The sequence below is a fragment of the Dermacentor andersoni genome, chromosome 5, assembly GCF_023375885.2.
Source record: "Dermacentor andersoni chromosome 5, qqDerAnde1_hic_scaffold, whole genome shotgun sequence".
Lineage (NCBI taxonomy): Eukaryota > Metazoa > Arthropoda > Arachnida > Ixodida > Ixodidae > Dermacentor > Dermacentor andersoni.
The window spans coordinates 161127497-161147880 of record NC_092818.1 but is presented as its reverse complement, the minus strand read 5'-3'; the positions used below and the strand labels follow the sequence as shown (position 1 = coordinate 161147880).

The following is a 20384-nucleotide window of genomic DNA, read 5'->3' as shown; positions in this document are numbered from 1 at the left end:
TCGTTGAAAGCTGGAGTTCCTCAGGGGTCCATTTTATCGCCATTGTTGTTTAATATATTTATTAATGACTTTCCTTTGGCAATTTCCAAATGCTCCGTGTTCCAGTATGCGGACGACACGGTGTTAGTCAGTCAAGAACTTTATTGAGGTCCTGAGGAGTTTTAAGCCGTTTGAGATCCCAAGGGGGGAACTCCTCGGGCCGAAACCGTAGGCGACGCCCAAGTCGGGACGGGAACGTGGTAACACTCCGCCAGCTGACAAAACATCTTTCTTACAGAATGTCCACTGAAATGTTGCAAAATGACGTGTACAAGGCAACGCTTGGTTCACTAATAATAGAATTGTTGTTAATACCCAAAAAACACAACTTGCAATGTTTGTTTCGCTCTCCAATCAAGACTACTTTAACTAACATGACTCTCTATTTAGATGAGTCAGACTGTATGTCTTGTAAATGTGTGCCTATCCCATACGTGGACTGTGTAAAATATCTCGGAATCTATTTCGATAGTAACTTATCGTGGCAACATCACCTATCACTTGTTTGTTCTAGACTGAGGTCAGCAGCTTGGCTGTTGTTTAATATCAAAAGTTTCGCACCCTTGTCTGTAAAAAAGATTATTGTACATGCACTGCGTTACAGTGCGTTGAGATACGGTATTACAGTCTTCGGCTTCTGTTCGGATCGTTGGAGAAGCAGGGTAGACAGGATTATAAAAAAATAGTCTTAAACATGTTGCCTACAATTCAACATTAAGATATTGCCTACGAGAGTAATTACAGCTGCAAATATCTTCCGTGAACTTGTTGGTCTACCGAATTTTGATTCATTGCTTATAGAAACAGTTATCGTCAAGCATTTTTGGAATTCCGCATTCAAACAAAAAGTTCCTCGTTCAGCCACAAGGTATGGTGCCGCCAGACGCCGGACATATTTAACAAATTACCAGATGAAATTTTTAATGCGACATCGAAAAGCACGCTGAAAGAAATATTAAATCAGCGATGGTGAAATTAACCTCCCGAACTTTTCTTGCGCCATAATATTTACTTCAACTTCATTCGTTTTAACTAATGTAAACAAATGTTATCTAGTTCTTCTCCATTTTTTCATTCATTTTATTTATTCTCCATGTCTCATCAATTTATGTTTTTTTTTTCTTTTTCGCCATGTGTATCATATTCATAGGCACGGTCCTACAAGCCAACTGATGCCTAGACCGGTCTGCTTATGTTGTTTTGTGTTTGTGATGGCAATTATTGTTATTATTATTATTATTATTATTATTATTATTATTATTATTATTATTATTATTATTATTATTATTATTATTATTATTATTATTATTGTGGTTGTTGTTGTTTTATCTAGTCGACACTCATGGTATTGCGTTACATTTCGTCTATAGCGCTGTGTTTTCGTCTCCTCTGTTGTCCCGCGTGCTCTTTTGCGATTTGCTTCAGTTTTAATTCGTTGCGACAAACCATGAAGCATGGCCTTCGAGATTCGCTAACCGAAGTACCCCGTTAAAGATTCTTTAAGGCCCCTTTCATTCCTAATATTAATGCATATATTTAGTATTTAAGATAGAATAGATTACTGTGTGTATTAGAGGCGTCCGTGCCTGAGTAAATACAATAGTAAATCGATTATAAATAGATAATGTCGAAAACATGGTGGCCATGATGTGTGTTTTTTTTTTTGGGGGGGGGGGGTGAGGGGTCTACTTGTTGCTCGTAAAAGCAAAGCCTTTGAGATTTGCACCCGTAAGTCCAATGGAGCAGTCATATGGTGTAGCAGTCAGCGACCCAATATTGCAAATCGCACCGCTGAGCGACAGCTTGCTTGAATAATCAGCCTCGAAGGCTACTTTTTATTTATTTATTTTTATTCATGGCGGGTGGCGATAGTTATATGTGGGAAGGAAAATTCCCTGATCCCTAGCTCCTTCTGCTTCCTTTATTTAAGTACAGTGATTTAGGGGGCACTATTGCCAGCGTCGTTTTCACCGTGGTGCAACCTGCAACCTTTGTGCTTGGCTTTCACGTGTTGGCGTTGGACGCCATTGCTGAAAAACTCGTAGAGGCGGCAGGAGGTCGATGGTTCAGTGAGCGTGGTCTTCCTTGACAGACGTCGTCCTTACTTCCATGTCAGGTTTCAACGCGTGAGCGCCGTTGCAGTGCTGACAAATCGTACGTCAAGAAGTGCACATGTGTGTGAAGTAGTCTAGTGGCACGACCACTTGTTGACAACTTTGTAAATGGCAACTAAGAGGAAGGATCCCTGCGACAATTTCGATGTCGCATTTATGCCGTTGGCTAAAAAATGTGCCGGCGAAGATGAAGCAGCGCCCGACTGTCGTAACAGCTCAAGTGATGCTAGTGTGGATCCGCCAGATTTCGAGAGACCCACTCTAGGGCAGCTAATGTATTACGATCGTCCTTGCTCTGCGAGAAGATCTGGACAAAGATGCTGGCTGAGCGTCGAAATGTGTCTATGGAACAGAGTACTGCACGACCTTGGTTTCGAACTTCTCGAGCACAAACCTGGCAAGGTTATTTTGCAGTCAATGCCCTACGCTGAGGCTTACAACAAACATTCCACTGTTTGTTTCGTCCAGTCTTCGTGCCTACTTACGCGGCTTCTTGAGCGCCACTGTTGCATTGACGAGCTTAAGCTGTTCTCTCGGAAGCTTCCCAGCAACGCCGACTACACTGACAATCCAAACAAAAAGTCCTACCCCGTTCGCTTGGCTGCCGCGTTGCGAGACGGCCCCATCCGCAACATTCGCAGGCTTAAGCTTGTGCTCTCCAATACCCCCGCAGAGAATCCCGACGAAGTGCCCAAGCGCCACGTATACGTATTCGAGGGCCTCAATGCTGTCGCCGGTCTGGAAGAGCTCGTGATCGATTGTCCTGAAATCAACTTCAAATTTTCATCAGAACTGGAAGCGCTGCTACGACGCAATGCCGGCACCCTCAAAAGAGTCAAGATCGTCCAAGCGACTCTACCAAGGAATGTGTACCATGCGTTACAATACCTCGTCAACTGTGAGTCGCTGACGTTTAACCCACCTTTAAATATTGACAGACGCCTCCCGACCACCGACCCCGTGGCACAACTTCTGTGGAAGACGAACACCCTGAAGAAACTCAGTGTTCGTTCTATCATAGATCGCGCTCAGCTTACCCCACTGGCGGAAGCCATCAACACCTGCACTTCTTTGACAGAGCTGACCGTGCAGTTCGCAAATACGAGCTGCTCAATGGGCGCTTTATTTTCTGCGCTTGGAAGCAACACTACCTTGAAGAAACTGCATGTTAAAGAAGGTGTTGTTACTCAAAGAAACGAACAAGCTCTGGCATTGGCACTGCAATACAACACCTGCCTTCGTACCTTGGAATTTGAGGATTGTGTGTTTCTTGAAAGCACCACAAACTGGGCAGGAGCATTGATGATAAACACCACGTTGGAAGAGCTTCATATGACTCTCAAGCTACGTGTGGCACTAGTACGACAACTCTGCGAGGCACTGGCTGTAAACAAGACTCTAAAAAGGCTGACTATTGCTAGCTTCGATGCTTGCATGCAAGTGAGGTATGTGCTTTACTTCTCTTCGCTTTTATTATTTCTTTAGAGTGATCAAATTTGTCATTTAGCACTGGGAGGTAATAACTTAATTGGACACGCAGAGGCAGGTATGAAGATGCAATAATGTGTTTAATTGTTATGTGCTTCACCGGTTCAGATACTGTGTAAACATGCACCCGCAATGTGTTCAGTTAAAGGGATACTAAAGAGCAACACCAAGTGCGCTTAGACTGATAAAATATTCTTTTGACATTCTGTTATCATTAATATTTTTTGGTAAGATGTCGATTACCAGGAAGGAAAATGAAGCCTAAACTTCAATTTATTGAATTTCGCAGCGAAAGCCCCACATGGATACATCGATTTAATGCTGCAGATGGCAAATTAATTTCCCATATTTGAGCTATTTTAGTGCAGCAAAAGGTTTTGAAACTTGTTAAGTTCAGTCTTAGGAGCCTTTAGAATATAGTCATCTCTACCAATAAGAAATTCATTTTGAAGAAGGTGTCAAAGATTTGTGATGTCACAGTGAGCTGGTGCAGGAACTTGAACGCAGCATTGGCCACCTGTCTTTCGTACTTGCTGTTTTCCTGTCTTGCCAAGCTTCCTCTTGTAGGAGTAACTTTTCTGGTACTGTAGCAGCATAATTTACTTATACAGCTAAACTTACTTTTCTCTTTGGTGTTCCTATACCACGGAATTTTTCTATGTCAGCTTGGGCATAGGGAATATGACATTGCAAATACATTTTTTTAACAAGTAAACAGGACTTTGCATTAGTGCTATAACTCGCATACGTAGGAGTTCAGTATCGAGTAGCAACCCGCCGTGGTTGCTCAGTGGCTATGGTGTTGGGCTGCTGAGCACGAGGTCACGGGATTGAATTCCGGCCACGGTGGCCGCATCTCGATGGGGGCGAAATGCGAAAACACCCGTGTACTTAGATGCACGTTAAAGAACTCCAGGTGGTCTAAATTTCCGGAGTCCTCCACTACGGCGTGCCTCATAATCAGAAAGTGGTTTTGGCACATAAAACCCCATAATTTTTTTTTAGTATCGAGTAGCATACTGAACACAAGGCATTAATGTATGTTTCTAGTTCCTTTTTAGTTTGAATTGTACAGCTTTAACAGCACATTGTGCGTGTTTTGTGCAAAGTGCACATTTCTGTATGCAAAGTTAAGTTTGTAAGCTTTTCCCTAGTGAAGGTGACTTCCCTCATGTGCATTCAAATGCAAGACGAGCAGTGAGGCGATTAGTGCTGTAAGATTACTAGTGGAGTATCATTGCTAGCCTTGCCCCCAGTTTGTATTTCTGGATTGGGCCATACAAGAATGTTTGGACAAAGCCTTCCTTCAATTCAGCTGTGTGCACTTAATGGTTCGAAAGCGAAAATCGGCTGTGACTATATCAAGAAATTCATGGAGGACATCCCAGCGCTCGCCCTCCAACTTCTCCAAACATTCCCCTGCATCTTTAAAGCACTATTTATAATAATTGCTGAGCAACGTAATATAATCTTCAGGGGTGTGTGAATATTTGAAAATTTCAAATAATGAATTGAATAATGTCTTATTCGATTTGGTCTTCAAATAGTTTGTAAATATGCAACCTTTCCTAATAGTTTTCAAATAGTTTTAATCCTCAAATGCGTGCTGAAACGTGAAATTGGAGCAAATGCATGATAAACATCACACCAGCAGCTATAGTAGACAAAAAACGTAAGAAGTTACATTCCTCAGGGTCAGACATTTCCTCCTAAACTGCTCATTTATTTTTAATGCCCCGTTTGGACTTCTAATAAACCACGGTTCATCACGTCCAACAGAAACTTCCGAACATTGTGAATACATAGAGTATGAACATCATTGTGTATTAATTGCGACAATGTCTTCTTTCTTTCTTTCTTTCTTTCTTTCTTTCTTTCTTTCTTTCTTTAAGGTATTCAGTTGGATTTGGGTCAGTTGTAGCACTGTTCGATTCATATTCGATTTGGTCTCAAAAATTATTTCTTGACCACCCCTCTTTGCTAGAACCTGAAATAGATAATAGTGGAAAGCTTGGCTGTACTTGCAAGCAACTTTCTGCGGCCATGAAGAGAAAGTTACGGGTATGAAGTGCACACAAGTAAGAGCACTCTTAACTTGTCCTGGTAGCATAGTGGCTCTGGCATTGCGTGGCTAAGCCTAAAGGTATAGGATCCAGTCCCAGCCGCAGTGGCTGCATTTTGAGGGGGTGAAGTGGGGGATGCAAAACCACCTGTATACCGTGGTCAAAATTAAATTCAGAGTCCCCCACTATGTTGTGCCGCATAATCATATTGTAGTTTTGGCATGTAACGCCCTAGGATATGATTTTTAAGAGCACTTTTGAAGTAATGTCCCCCATTAACATCCACATTAGTTTAAGCTGGGGAAGCGAGAGCTTTAGCAACTTATTTACAACAGAAAACTATGGCAAAATACATGTGGGCAAATGCAACGTCACACATGGAAGCTAGGCTCATTCACTGTCTGCTCCAAGAAAGTGAAAACGTCAAATGCTGCCTGACTACTTGGTGCAGTAACGCCGTACAGAAGCTCTGCCCCTCTAGCTTTTTCTTTGCCACAGGAAGTTGTCCGCAAGTATACCTGGTTCTGATTAATACTAGCAAAAAAAGAAAAAAATAGCATGGACTCTTCTGTCAGGACATTGTTCTGTCAGTCACAGACATCTGTTGTAAATGTTCTTTGCATATCATACCTACTGAAAGCAGAAAAGTAAGATCCAGAGTCCACTTGTCAGACCATGATTGCAAGAAGCTACGACAAGCAAACCTTGCAATACAAGATGAAAACTGAGATGAGTTATCTTGTAAAAAATAGATAAAGTGCAAGTTTGCTTTTCAACATGCACCACAAGCTGCAGTTCTAGATTGTTTAGAGCAGACAAGTGTCCATGTGTGAGGACTCTCTAGTTGATTCGCTCATATTTAATGGCAGTGCTTTTGACAGCAGTTTAAAATTCATGGCGTGAACTAGGTAAGGGCAAAGAACACAAAGACAGGGCGGGCGCTGTGACAGGATGGCCGCCCACGAATAGTTCTTGATATGAATTTATTTGTATTGTGACCCACCAACTAATTCGAGCAAAGATTCTGCTGTTATTTCACACTGCCACTTATCAAGATTTCTACTGCTATTGTTTTATAGTTCGGTAAGGCATAACTTCGAATCTAGTAAGTATGAAGTGGAAGAAAACAAGAAAGCCTAGACTATTGGGCCGCAGGTGCTTGTCTGAAGAAGACTTCAGAGGGCTCAGCTAGCTTGTCAGCAAGTTAGCTGACAAGCTAGAGGGTCTCGCAGTTACCGACAGCTGTTGGTTGGTACAGCCCTTGGTATTCCAGAAAGACGCATTTTGAGACTGTTTTGTTTACAGCTACTAAAATAAAGAGGGGAAAAAATTTGGTGTCAACAGTGTAACTATTAAAACATTGGTGGGCTAGCTGGCTCATTTCTGTTAGCATGTACTGTAATTGTGATGCCAAATGTCATGCTTCCAGGTCCTCAGGCCTCAGCTTGAAGCATGCGACACTGTGTTGGTCAGTGAAGTTCTGCCTTTGTAAATACCTGCCAGTGCAATTTTTCAGGGTATCCTTGGCGGAGTGCTTGGCTGCGAACAGCTGCTATGGCCGTGTGCAACTACCCTGGAGCGAGCCTGATATCCCGGGTTTGACAGCTGTTGTGGTGTGCCCTGAATTGTGCCCCGAAGTAGTGATCTTGCCAACAATTTCACACATATCGGAGACAAGTCTGATGCCCCTCCTTCAAGCTATTGGTGTAAGCGAGCGCATTCACACCTTTAAGATATGCCTTGGAGATGCCGCCAATGCTAAGGGTGCAGCTGTCTGTGAAATGCTGAAGACTACAGATTACATCACAGCAGTGGAGATAGGAATGGGGCATGATGAGGGGGGCCAATTCCATGACCTAATGCATGCCCTGGCGGCAAACAGAAGCATAACTGTGGCGACAATCTCTGTTCATGCCATCAACAGGCTCGAAACCGCTGAAGATCTCTCGTACTTACTGTCGCACAACACGACACTAAATGGACTTGCCTTGTACTCAGACTCTAGTTTCAGTGCTGAATTTGTGAGGGAGCTTTCAAAAGGAATGTGGAGGAACAATCACATTGTAGAGTTCGTAATAGCCCCCAAGTTGCAGTGCACTGATAATGAGAGCTTTATCTTATTTGAGACAGTACGAAAGAACAAGAGTGTTCTGAACCGTGCAGTTGATTTTATTTTTCAGCACAGGACAGACCGACTATGTGCAGAAGGGTTTGAGTTGTTTGCTAGAAGTGCCTGTCAGTTTGCTTACATAGCAAGAGTCAGTGGGAAAACGGAAGCTGAGGTAGCTGCGGCTGTAGTCTCAGCTACAAACATTTTGAAGGACTACTATTTAGTTATCACAGGAGTTGTCCAGAACTCCGTTAGATGCCATCCTGCAAACAGCACACAGATAGATGCTCTGAACAGTGACTGCTGGCGTGCAATTGCAGACTACCTTAGTGTTTACGACGTGCTCTGCCCCATATCTTGATTTTCCTTCCAATGTGCACCATAATTGATGCCAGGTTTAGTGAACAGTGCCGCATTTCCCATGCCCTCAATAAGGGCAAGGTACAAGATACGTTTATCTTAAGCTTTTGCTTGTAGCATATTGGAACCTTATGGTTGGTTGTGTCCTTGAAGTCAACATGTTATGTTCAAGCAATTAGTGGACCGATCTTGCCATGTTTAGAGTGCTTGCACACCTGTGCTTTGAGCACCACAATTCCTGCAGTTCACACTGCTTTCCCCGCTGCTCTCAGGTTCAAGACAACGTTGAGGGGAATGTCATCGTGGATTTTTCTAGCAAATATTTTGAGGTGCTTAGGGCTCCTATTCGATCTTGTTGTACAATCATTTTATTCTCGCCTTACTGCCTCCTGATTTTGAGATCTCAGTTGGCTATTTGTCACAGTGAAAAAGAAGTGGAAACAATGTTGACTTATGGGCCTTTTACCATGACCTAATTACGCATTAATTGCAGTAGCTGTAGCAGCGATGGCACAGTGAGACTTGTGGTAAGATCGGTCTATGAGTATTCATTAGTCTTATCTATTATTGTATAAATTGCATGTGTATTTTGTGGCCACAATGGCTCTCATGATTGTCTCTCAATAACTGGTCATGTTATTTGTGTAATTAATTAGTGTTGCTTTTTGAAGGACAGTGAAGGGAGACACTGACCGATCACTAGTAATTGATAACGTTTATCTTCACTTTTCAGCCATTACCATATGTGTACCCACTGCGTAATGTGCCTTAACACAGTGTGGCTTTGATTTTCATTTGTTTGAAACAATGTGTGCAGTGGTAGTCATGACACTGGTGACGTTACTACAGTGTTCAAAGCTTAAGATGGGGCAGTGCTGTTGCCACTGTATGCTATGTGTGGTGATTTACAAACTCTCACTGTGATAACTTTCTTTGATCTTTTGCCACGGACCTTTCCAAAAAGCCATGCCTGTCCACTAGTGGCAGTTACTAGGAAGGCTGGGAGTAGGGTTTGCAATTTGCTACACCACCTGCTTCTGCGGGTTTCTCCCTGTTTTTCATATGTGTGCATATTTCAAAATAGTACAGTCAATTGAACTTTCCTGAATTTGTCTTATATTCTACCACGCAGTGTTGATAAAGGACATTTAGCTTAAATGAAAGTTCTAAAGACACATTTTCAGCTTCAGCTCATGTTGCATGTCTTGTTTCCTTTTATAGTAAAATTATATATTCAAGTATATAAAATTATTTGGAAAGTTAGAACACCTTTGTTATGTTCTGCCTAAACAAAACAGACATAGCAAGCTCTTTAGCCTCCATTAACTAACACACTGAAAATTACTTGCCAGTTGTTTGGGTTGTTTTCACAACTGCAAACTCTTGAATATTGTGTTAAGATTACAAGTGACTTGTTCTAGTACAGTTTTACTAACGTTTCATCAAACTCTGAAAAATAAATTATGTTAACACACACACAAAAAGAAAGTCACTGCCCTTCCACCCTGTTAAGAAGGATGACCAGCAAAACTGCGTATGTGGGCCCCTTACTGCATCTCCGCCGAACTGCCCCTCCGTCGTGGGTTGGCCCGGCATTGCACTATCTTTGCGATTGGTTCACGAATGGGGAGGGCTTAACACCTGCCTCACCTCTGCCGTGATCAGCCTAGTATTGCACCATCTTTGGGATTGGCCCACGTATGTAAAGTGCTGAATGCCTCCTTCACCTCAGCCACGGGTCGTCCCGGAATTGCGCTACCTTTGGGATCGGCCCACGTATGGGGAGTGCTTAACGCCTGTTTCACCTATGCCGCGGGTCGGCCCTGCATTGCACTATCTTCGGGATTTTGTGTCTGCATACTGACATAATCCTGGGGGAACTAGCCCATAACAACTTCGCTGTAAAAGCTTCCCTGACTATAACCTAGGGAATCTTCTAATGCTGAAAGGACAATAGAGGTAGGGTACCTGCACCAAGCAAGTCTGTTTCTACAAGTTCTTGAAACAGGCGAAATTGCAAACAGCAAGACATCATTGTGGTCTAAGAGCACTGTGTTGCTTGTCAGTTTCTCCTCTTCCAAGCTTGCTGCTGCCTGTGCTGCATCTTCAATAAAGTTAGTATGTATCCCACGAAAGGCATGTGCCCAGGGCAAATTAAAAAAAATAAATTAATAAAAGCTAAGGTTTCCTTATAAGTGTTGTGTTTGACACTACACTTGATTGACACTTTCTTTTTTTTTTTTTTTCCTGGCATACACCAGAGCCCCTATGTGGACGGAACCAAACTCGTAGCATGCTGCATCATCACACAACAAGCACCCGAGGTGCTAGTGCATGCTCATGCACAATGCTATGAGGTCTATATGCATATGTGCCTGGCCTAAAAGCATCAAATAAGCCAGTGCTAGAGCATTCCTTCGGCTACGATCATGTCAGTAGAATAAGTGGATAATCACTCATATGCACTCACCAGTATTTTCGCAGGCTCATACTCGCTCACACTTATGTGCACTAACCTTTGTTGGCACCCACTAATATTTCTACTGGCCCATTCAGCTCACTTCCATTCAAATTTACCAGCACCCACTAATGTTCATACCCATGCCCACTCCCACTTCACCAGCATTCACTCACATTCATACCACTCAGTCGCTGAGTCATTCACGCGTCCACTCAACATCATTGCCACTGACCCTCATTTGTACTCTCATAAACTGGCACTCACTCCCGTTCATACTCATGTCGTCGCCATTTTTGCCATTGAATTTTAATACCTTATAATAAATTACACTCTTTATGCGGAGCACTTAGATGCGTCAATTAATGATCAGAAGGACTTACTCTAACGATTCAGTATGCTTGTAGAAAATCATCAAGATTGTTTCAGGGTCCCTTTAACAAGCACATTTAATATTCAGTTGGCAGCCTCACACCATTATAGGCTGTCTGCTCATGTCTACTTCTTTTTTGTTCAAAAGTGAACCTTCAGCTTTTGTGCTTCACAGGTGCTGCTATTATGACTTAAAAAGCACATACATCATAATTTGGGAAATGGCGAAGTGGTTTGCTCTTATTGTACTTGTAGCTGTTGGGGCAGTCTAGTACAGTGGTACTAACATTGCAATTCTGCTGCTGGTAAAGACTGGCGGTTTTTCTTCTGGCATCTGTTTCAGTAGCATGGAAGGACACCACAGGTGCGATCGGAGATGGTTGTTCGGCGCGTTCGTTCGGTTACCAGCGCGCGCGATTGGCCTACTCCGCACCGACGTCGCCAGTCGCGGGGCGCAGCCACATTTTTGGCGACGTCAAAATGACAACACGCTTCTGTCAATCATCCTGCCACCGAGCATTTCGTCTGCTAGGCGCCGAACCTGACGGGAGCTGGGAAGTTTGGAGTGATCATACGGCTTCGGATGGCGCGTCTGGTGGATTGGATTGGATCCAACCGGCAGCTGCGGCATGGCACGTTTGGATCCAATCGATAGTTTAATTCGAGAAAATGGCGCTTCCGTTGGGAATTTAGGTTGTTGCGCTGGCATTTCTAGAGGAAGGAGAAGAGCGGGTGGCAGTGCGAAACGCGTTTGAAGAAATGGCAGAAAGTGAATTCCGGCGTCGTTTTTGTTTCTCGAAACAAATAATTCGTTGGTTGTACAGAGAAATTGACCCCATCATCGGTGCCAGCTAGCCACTGCAATGTTGTCGCTGCCTCTTGAAAAGTGCGCCACTCTTCCTGTAGTTTTTTTTTTTTTTTTTTCTTCTCGCTGTGTGCGACACCACCTAGAGACGACACAAAGAAACTAATAGTTATAAATTGCAGTAGGCACACGTACTACTATTTGAAAACGTGTTTGGGCTTGAGAAGAAAAAATAAATTTTTTTAGATAAAAATTTCATTCATTTGGAAGACGAGAAACATTTCGTTTTGTAGTATACTGTCTGCAAGCAGACGAAAAACGACGGAAGTAAACTTCCGGGCAGGTCACCGCTTTCTGATTGGCTGCTCTCTCCGCCCCGCTGTCACAAATTTCGCACACTGCAATTTTGTGACATTGCAGCAACTGAACAGAACGCATATCCAACAAAATATCTCCGATCACGCCCTATGTTTCGAACAAGAATTAATGGGGAAAAAAAAAAGAAATAGGGCATCATTGACTTACAATGAATGAGACCGTGAGGCCAGCAGGGGCTGTTTGCATTTGGTGATCCGCATAAATGCAATAGGCACGAACTCCTGTCAAGCCTTACTCTCACGACACTTTGGATGTGGCTACCAAGCCCATGTGGCAGCGTACTTTATGGAAAGGTCCGTTGTATAGCATGGTGCACTGTTAAAGGGAACACCTTGCAACTGATAAGGCCATAACTGGAACATTTCTTCACTTTTACCTGAAAGGAGTGGTTGATGTAACGACATGTATACATAAAAATTTGGCTTGTATATATGTTGGCAATAATGTATGGCAGAATACCAACTGCGTGTGCCCTTTAACAGTGGATCATGCTGTACATTTTATATGTAAGTGAACATTTGTACCTGTTTTTGGTTTTTAGAGCATGTAAGTTGGTTTTATGTGATAGTAGAATGTCAGAAAAATAAAATTTTTTTAGCTAGTGTAGCTGTAAAATTTCCTATGTTATAGTGGGTGTGCAAGGTTTTGATGACATGTAGTGACGACTTCCAGAATAACAGTATTATTTCAGACAAGATTTTATATATTCATTCGAAATATTTTACAGTGTTTCTTTCGCTGCTTTCTTTTAGGACTGCTAAATAAAACCATCTTCAGCCTCAATTACTGACTGAATTTAGTTACAATAATGGCAACATACTTGATTCAGATAGTGTGTTGACGTTTTGAAGTGCTTCCACAATAACAGCCTGTAGCGACTTTTTATAATTATGTGGCTGTTAGTCCTTCTCTTATGCCTGCCATACACAGCAGCATACAGGTTAGTCCGCTGTGCTTGAGTGACGTGGCCACAGAAGTTCAGGTTGGGTTGGGTATTCTTGGGTTGCACATATGCTGAAGGAGCAAGCAAATTCACCAATTAAGAGCAGCACATGTTCACATCGTGCACAGAAAGATTGACTGTTGACTCAGCGACTTCAAGCTGCTCGGCAATGGGCATAATCAGGTTTTCAGGGTTCTCACTCATCATGGCCTCCACCTTTTGGAGAAACTCAACTGCCTGAATAGCGTCTGACAAGTGGCAGTGCTTATTTGTCCACGTCAGAGATGATAATTGACCATAAACTCTCATCTCGCACTAAAAACAAAGGATTTTGTGGCCTTCAGAAAGGTGGCGATCGCTAGGTCACTGTGGTTCATTTAAGGCAACTAGAACAATGTGTGGCTTCATCTCCTTTGTGAGAGTGGAAGCTCACACCATGGAATAAATAAGGTAGATAGGTGGCGAAGGGGTTGGTGTGGTCAAAGATAAGCACCTAGGCAGATAGAACAAGAATGTTAATGTCTATGGTGTTTTCAAGCTGTGTCCTCGAATACCTTGCGCATCTGGTATTGCAGAAGGGGCACTGTTGTGGATACTCATACATGCACTGTAACTGCTGCAATGGCTGCAACTTGCTGTGACCTATTTGTTGTGTCTGTATTTACTTTGTACCTTTTTCTTTGCATTTTGTCTCATTTCAATGTGTGTGCTACTACTAGCTTTGACTTGACTTTACTAGTTCTTGCTTTATTTTGGCTTCCATCAGTTTGTCTTGCATGTGTGCCTTTAAGTTACGACTTGCTTAAACAATGCATCAGCCTAGCTAAGCCTACTATTGGATGAATTGGTGCTTCTACTATGTTTCACTAGTTCCGTACGGCGCTATAGAAGCTATAGGATTCGTCGATAAATCAGCGGGCCGAAAATATCCTAAAGATGCCCTTCCACGCCTTGTCATCTTCTAGCGGCGAGCGCTGCAATGCAGGCGGCGGCAGCATCTACTAAGGCTGCAATTGCGTAGCGACATCACCTGTTGTGGTAGCAGTGGTAGAAAATTTGGTCCATATTCACTCTGACACAAAAAAGGCTGTGCGTTAACATATTTCGAGATACAGAAGAGGAGGAGGGTAACAAAGATGGCAAAAGTGGAGGGTTCAAAAGGACCACTTGGCCAGCTTGTCGCAGGGGATGGTGGTGCCATCTCTTGATCCCTCTTGTAACGTCCACTTGTACACAGCGCACTCGTTGCCATTCGTAAGTGCAGCCATTTCCTTTGTTATGATTTGGGCATGTTTACCGAAATCCTTCTGCGCTCTTCCAAGCATGTTCAACGCCAACTTATTCGTTCCTTTTGCATAACAGAGCAGCTTGGAATGATACCACACAAATGAGTCTGCGGATGTCATTTTTGTGAAGGACGAAGGAGGCATTCCTCCATATGAATTTAACCACTGTAAAGCAATTATATGTTTATACTTTTTATATGTAAATTAATGCCCATATGAAAGCGTTGCGTTAATTTTTTCGTTCTTTGCATGTTTTCATGCGAACAAGTGGAGAACTCTATTTTCAGTATCATAAATCCACAATAAATATTTTATTAAAGAACAAAGCAAAATTGCACGATAAACCGCACTGTGACCTGCAAAGATGCTTCCAAGTAGACACTTGCCAACAAAACCACTTGTAAAGGCCATCGTCCAATGTCCAATCAGTCGTCCAATGGGTTATGAACAGTAGTATTACATATCACTGTGCAATAATCTGCACTTGCAGGTCGTGTAGCCTTGGCTCTGCTGCGCGGAACTACTTAAACAGAGTGTATATGCCATGGTATAGCCGGTGCAAAGAATGCAGGCAAACAAAGAAAAACAGACATGAACAAATGCCACTATCAGCTAAAATTCATTTTGTGCAGAAAAGAATATCTGCAGGAAGTGAAGAAACATGCATCGTGCATACAGAATGTGCTAACAAGGACATGACACGAGACAGTGTCGAATCACCAATATAGCCTTTCCATACATTGTTTCAGTGTCTAAACCTTTGTCCTCCACTACTGCTTGGGCCTACTGTATTGGCCTGCAGTAGCCTGTAAATAAATAAATAAATAAAATAAACATGACTCTACGAATGCAAATTCAGTGACATACAAAGAAGGAGATGTATCACGGACACATTTATCACCATATTTCTTGACATAAAATGCATCCAGTGATTTGAGGATGTAAAAATTCTGGGCAGGAGGAAAGATGCTGCCACAAGAGGTACATTGGAGGCATTCTATAATAAGAAATATTCAATGCGTCATTGGTATGACCATTTCTTTGTTACCGCTGAACTTGCTTTTCTGGAGTCACATCTGTCGTTGGACACTGCTTCACGTCACGTCCTCGTTAGTGCATATTGTATGTATGATGCACAAGTGCCCACTTGTGCAAATATCTTTTTCTGCTCAAAACAAACTTCAGTTGGTAGTGGTATTTGTTCGTATTTGTTATCACCCTTGTCCACATACGTTGCGCCAGCTATACCATTGGCAGGCTAAGTGCAGTATGCAATTTGAATTCTGCCTCAACATTGACGAATGAGCAGTGCCTTGCCTTGGAGTGGAGGCATGCATATCAACCTTTTGATGCTCCTGCTATCTAGCCGAGTTGTTTTTCGAGCGCTGAAGTTTTGGTTCACTATTCCTAATGGCCTGAATGTCTGCACTCGCAGATTATTCGTAGCCCTCATCACCAGTTGTGTTTGCCTCTGGTGTTCAGAGAGAAGTCATCTCTTTGCATTGTGATACCGTGTTCCTTCTGAAATCCTCAGGTAGTTTTTCGTTTTGTATTGATCATTGTATGTCCATTAGCTTCTTAATTAAGGTGACACAAATGTGACAAGTTGTTGCTCCTGCATGATGTTTTATTTGTCACCTGTGCCATGAAAGTGACTGTATTGTCTTACAATGTGTCAGTGTTTAGTGTTGCTTTTATAACTGTGACTTAATAAAGTTTTTATGCATGACTGAGCCTACTGTGTTTTGTATGACTGAATAACAATGCTAAACAAAATGAGGACATGAGAAACATGCCGTTTAGCGTTGACATAGTTGTTTGATGATAGGCCAAGAACAATAACTTTTTTTTTAGTGCCAACTTTTGCATGTGCTTATACAGGGTGGCCCAGGTAACAGGTGCTAAAATTTGAGGATACGCTAGTGCAGCATAGCTGGACAGAACCAAAGTAATGTTGTTTGCCGTTGCATGGAGGAATTTGGACTGCTTTGTGTATTTCACTTAAGTAAATCATTAGTTATAAGTAATAAACTTCATTAAATATTATATTCAGAGCAAAAGTGTCAATGAGAAAATTGTAGACCATCCTGAAAAATTCCTGACCCAACTTTTTGTTGCTCAATATGTGCTACACGAGTTCTTTTTCAAGCCTGAATGAAAGCCCATAAAAAAGTGCCGTGTAGCACTTTTTGCTGGATTCTTTCAAGCTTGGAAAAATCTTTTATGTAGCGCGTATATAGCAACAGAAAAATGGAACGGAAATTTTCCATGATGTCCTATAATTTTCCAATTGACAATTTTCCTCTTATTATACTATTTGAGAAGTTCGTTAAAGATAAGTAATTATGTAATTAGGTGAAATACAAAAATAGTCTAAGATGGTGTGACTGGGAAGAGAGGAGAAAATGTTTGTTCATTTGTGTTATCTTAGTACACATAGCATGTTTGTTCACAGAAGTCGGTGTAAATTGCATTGGGTTCAATTCATATATTTAGGTCTGACCGAGATAGCCTGTGATTAGTGAAACAAATTTTGGGGCTAGTCAATAGTTGGCACTGGCCTATTCAGCAAAGCAGTTAATGCAACAAGGAGTGCTCAAAAACATTGATGCTTTCGTGGTTTCCTGAAGAACTAGATCATTCACAAAGTTTATAGAATAGGGCAGCCTGTCGGAAGTGATGGGCAGGTAAATTTTGATCTGTGTGCTTAAGTGAATATTGTTATACACTTGTTTTCTGCTTGCATAGAGGTGTTATTTGAAATGCTACAAAGCTTCCTCCTGCCCTAGGAGAACCAAACTGGCAGCAATTTTGTTTGCAGAGAATTGGGGCCATGTTATGATGTGCAGAGGAAGTTTTAACTTTTCTTGCTTAATTATGATTATTTCAAATAATTACTGAGTACTCAATTTTTGTATTCTCTCAGTATTCTATTGCGTTCCACAAGGCACTTAGTAGGTTTCCCTGTGTAATCGGTGAAGTAAACAAGGTGCATTGTCCATATAGGGCGAAAATAAAAGGCAGGTTATGGGTGATGTGTAGACACAGTATAAAGTGTGCGGATTAATTACAGACTTTGCAGTAAATTATGTATGCAACTGCTTCGGAGCATTAGAGGCGTGTTTTACAAATGGCGCAGAGTTAAGCTTGCTGACCTGGGAGAACTACAACTGCCATCAAAATCAAATGTAGTGAATATCTGGGGAAAGATTATGGATGTGTACATTGAGTTAGATGTGTGTTAAAGGATTACAGTTTTTGCAAAAAATTCCTTCAGCATGTGCTTGATGACATAATATATTGTTACTTGTTACGTATCTCAGTATCTCGAGAGAACTATACTGAACATCATGTTTACATTTGGTGACAAGGAGGGTACGTTAGGTTTAATGTGTGATGGAACTTTAGCATTTCTGGCTTGTTATGAGCTTTGCAAATAATTTCTGAACACTCATTTTCTTCCTATTTCCATGCATTATATGAGGCGCCTGTGGTGTCGTCGGCAAACTAAACTCATCGCCTTGTTAACATTTCATGTAAATAAGGAGCCCGTTATGGTTGATGTTTAAGTACAAAATCTGTGATTTATTATGGATTTTGCTGAGAATTACTTATCCAAGCATTGTAGATCAATAAACGTGTTTTAATGATGGCATAAAATTTTGCTAGCTGTACTGTGGAAACTGCATAACACTGTCACTGAAATAACGAGATATAAATCAAGCATTGGTTATGGTGACTTTACAGACAGTTTGAAAAAAAAATAAGGAACAGTGCGAAAAGCAAGAAAACATAAAGTTGTTTAGTATGACACAAAATTGAAAAGAAAGCTTCTGTAATAAACAAGCAATGCAAGTTTACAATACAATAAAAATAGGAGTAATATAACATGTAGTATTATAGCTAAGTCAATTATTATTACAATCACATGAGTCAGCTGTTACGATGAAGAGAGTTGTTGCATAAAATATTTCTTAACTTGGTTTTTGAATATATGCTCTGGGGGTGATGATTTAATGGTATATGGAATAGAATTCCACAGTTTGATTCCCACAAATGTGGTAGTGAACTTACCATAGTTTGTGCGCACTTTAGGTAAAAGACTATTATCGAGTTCAGAGAACCTAGTAATGTTAGTATTTACAGAAGTTTCAGTGACAAAGCCATCTACATGTACAATATTATGAAATAACTTATAAAACACAATTGTTAACTTAAACTGACAGAGCTGATGAAGAGGATGAATGTTTAAACTGCAATAAAGTGGCGTTGCATTGGATAGGAAATGGCTGAAAGTAATGAGACGAAGCACCTGATTCTGCAGGCATTGAAGTTCGCTGAGGTGTGTGAAGTATGTTTTACCCCAGGATGATAGGCAGTGAGATAAATGGCTGTGAATGTGTGCATGATAAAGGGAGTGGATAATATGCGGCTGAAAATGTGAGTGGGTTTTGATTATGGCGCGTATTCCAAAAGAAATCTTACGTACAAGCAACTGCACATGAAGATTGCATTTCAGGTGCCTGTCTAAAACTGTGCCAAGAAACTTTGAGCTATAAGATATTGGTATTAAGTTGTTGTCAAGATCCACAAATATATATTTCGAAATTAGTGTTGGGAAGGAATGAAAAACCATAAGAACCGTTTTTAGCGGATTAATGCACATGTTATTTCGACACCAGGAAGTTATGTTATGCAGATCAACGTTAGCATTTTGCTGTAGCTCGTCGACATTATTAGCACAAGCAAAGATAGTCATGTCGGCTGCATATAATATGCAGTCGGTAGTGGTCAGAACATTAGGTAGGTCGTTAATAAATAGTAGAAACAGCAGCGGGCCAAGGATCGAGCCCTGAGGAATGCCTTGATATATGCTCTTAGCAGATGAGAGTTTGCCATCAATCCGAAGAACTTGAGTACGATTGGTTAGGTAGCTAGAAATAAACTGAAGTGGCGGGCCAATTATGCCATAAGATTCAAGTTTATGTATTAGAATTTTGTGATTAATGGTGTCAAAAGCTTTTGTTAAATCTATAAATACACTTCCAGCCTGCAAGCCTTGGTCGATTGCCTTCTTGACTTTATCGGTGAAGGTTAGAAGCACAAGCTTGGTTGTGCAACCCTGCTAAAAGCCATGCTGTTTAGGTGACAGTAGATTAAATTTTGCTAGGCAGGATGATAAACGTGTATGAACTAGTCATTCAAATATTTTAATGAAACATGAAAGAATACAAATAGGCCTGTAGTTATTCAGAAGTTCACGATTGCCTTTTTTGTAAAAGGTGTTATTTTACCAACTTTCAGAGACTTGGGAAATATGCCCGCTTTAAACATTTTGTTCACAATATCTGCTATAATAGGAGACAGTTAATTAGAAACTAACTTTATATGAGATGGGTGAACAGAGTCTAGGCTAGGTCCAGTACCTAAGCGAAGATATAACATGAACTTCCTTTGCATTCGTAGGTTGCAAGTAGAAAGAATGAAGATGACGAGGCAATGTCAGTAATGGGGGATCTGTTTGAGAATCGCAAGTACTACTAAAATACTCACTGAAGGCATTTGCGATATTAGCTGGATGGCGGTATGTTTGTGTTTCAGTTTTTATTTTTGTTAAATGCTCACGACATTTATTATCTAAGAATTCGTTGATGACCTGCCAGTTGCACCTCGTATTATTGTCGTTATTCAAAATCTTGTTCTGAAGGTAATCTTGTTTGGCACATTTAAGTGCGGCTGCAAGTGTATTGGATTATTTCTTGAAATGAGATTTAAGTTCACAGTTAAATGGCTCACAAATTACCCTTTTGTAGAGCCGATTTTTCTTAAATATACATTAAAGTAGCGCCCACGTGACCCAAGGTTTTCGAGGAGAACTTAAAAAGAACAAGTTATGATAAATGTAGTAGTGCATTCATGAATGCAGTGCGTAACTGCAGCCAAAAACCGCTGATAAGCCTCTTAAGCG

At 41.4% G+C, this 20384-nt stretch overlaps 1 protein-coding gene and 2 long non-coding RNA genes across 3 annotated transcripts in view; 2 read left to right on the top strand and 1 right to left on the bottom strand.

Moving 5' to 3' along the window:
• The first annotated feature begins 226 nt into the window (after window positions 1-226).
• On the top strand, window positions 227-16149 carry LOC126531515 (uncharacterized). The gene is made up of 2 exons (XM_050179058.3): window positions 227-3598; window positions 7221-16149. The coding sequence occupies exons 1-2, from the start codon at window positions 2262-2264 to the stop codon at window positions 8173-8175; spliced, it is 2292 nt and encodes a 763-aa protein (XP_050035015.1). The 5' UTR covers window positions 227-2261; the 3' UTR covers window positions 8176-16149.
• The window catches only part of LOC129385126 (uncharacterized), a 23362-nt gene continuing 15871 nt past the window's right edge, over window positions 12894-20384 (bottom strand). Inside the window, exon 3 of the long non-coding RNA XR_008612707.2 lies at window positions 12894-13201. This is a non-coding gene — a long non-coding RNA (uncharacterized lncRNA). The remainder of the gene's footprint in view (window positions 13202-20384) is intronic.
• Window positions 19937-20384, top strand: part of LOC140218623 (uncharacterized) — a 2849-nt gene continuing 2401 nt past the window's right edge. Inside the window, exon 1 of the long non-coding RNA XR_011894830.1 lies at window positions 19937-20000. This is a non-coding gene — a long non-coding RNA (uncharacterized lncRNA). The remainder of the gene's footprint in view (window positions 20001-20384) is intronic.

Coding starts and splice junctions, on each gene's coding strand:
- LOC126531515 (XM_050179058.3), top strand. CDS start 2,262: ATGGCAACTAAGAGGAAGGATCCCTGCGACAATTTCGATGTCGCATTT. Junction 3,599..7,220: donor GATGCTTGCATGCAAGTGAG/GTATGTGCTTTA, acceptor GCAATTTTTCAG/GGTATCCTTGGCGGAGTGCT.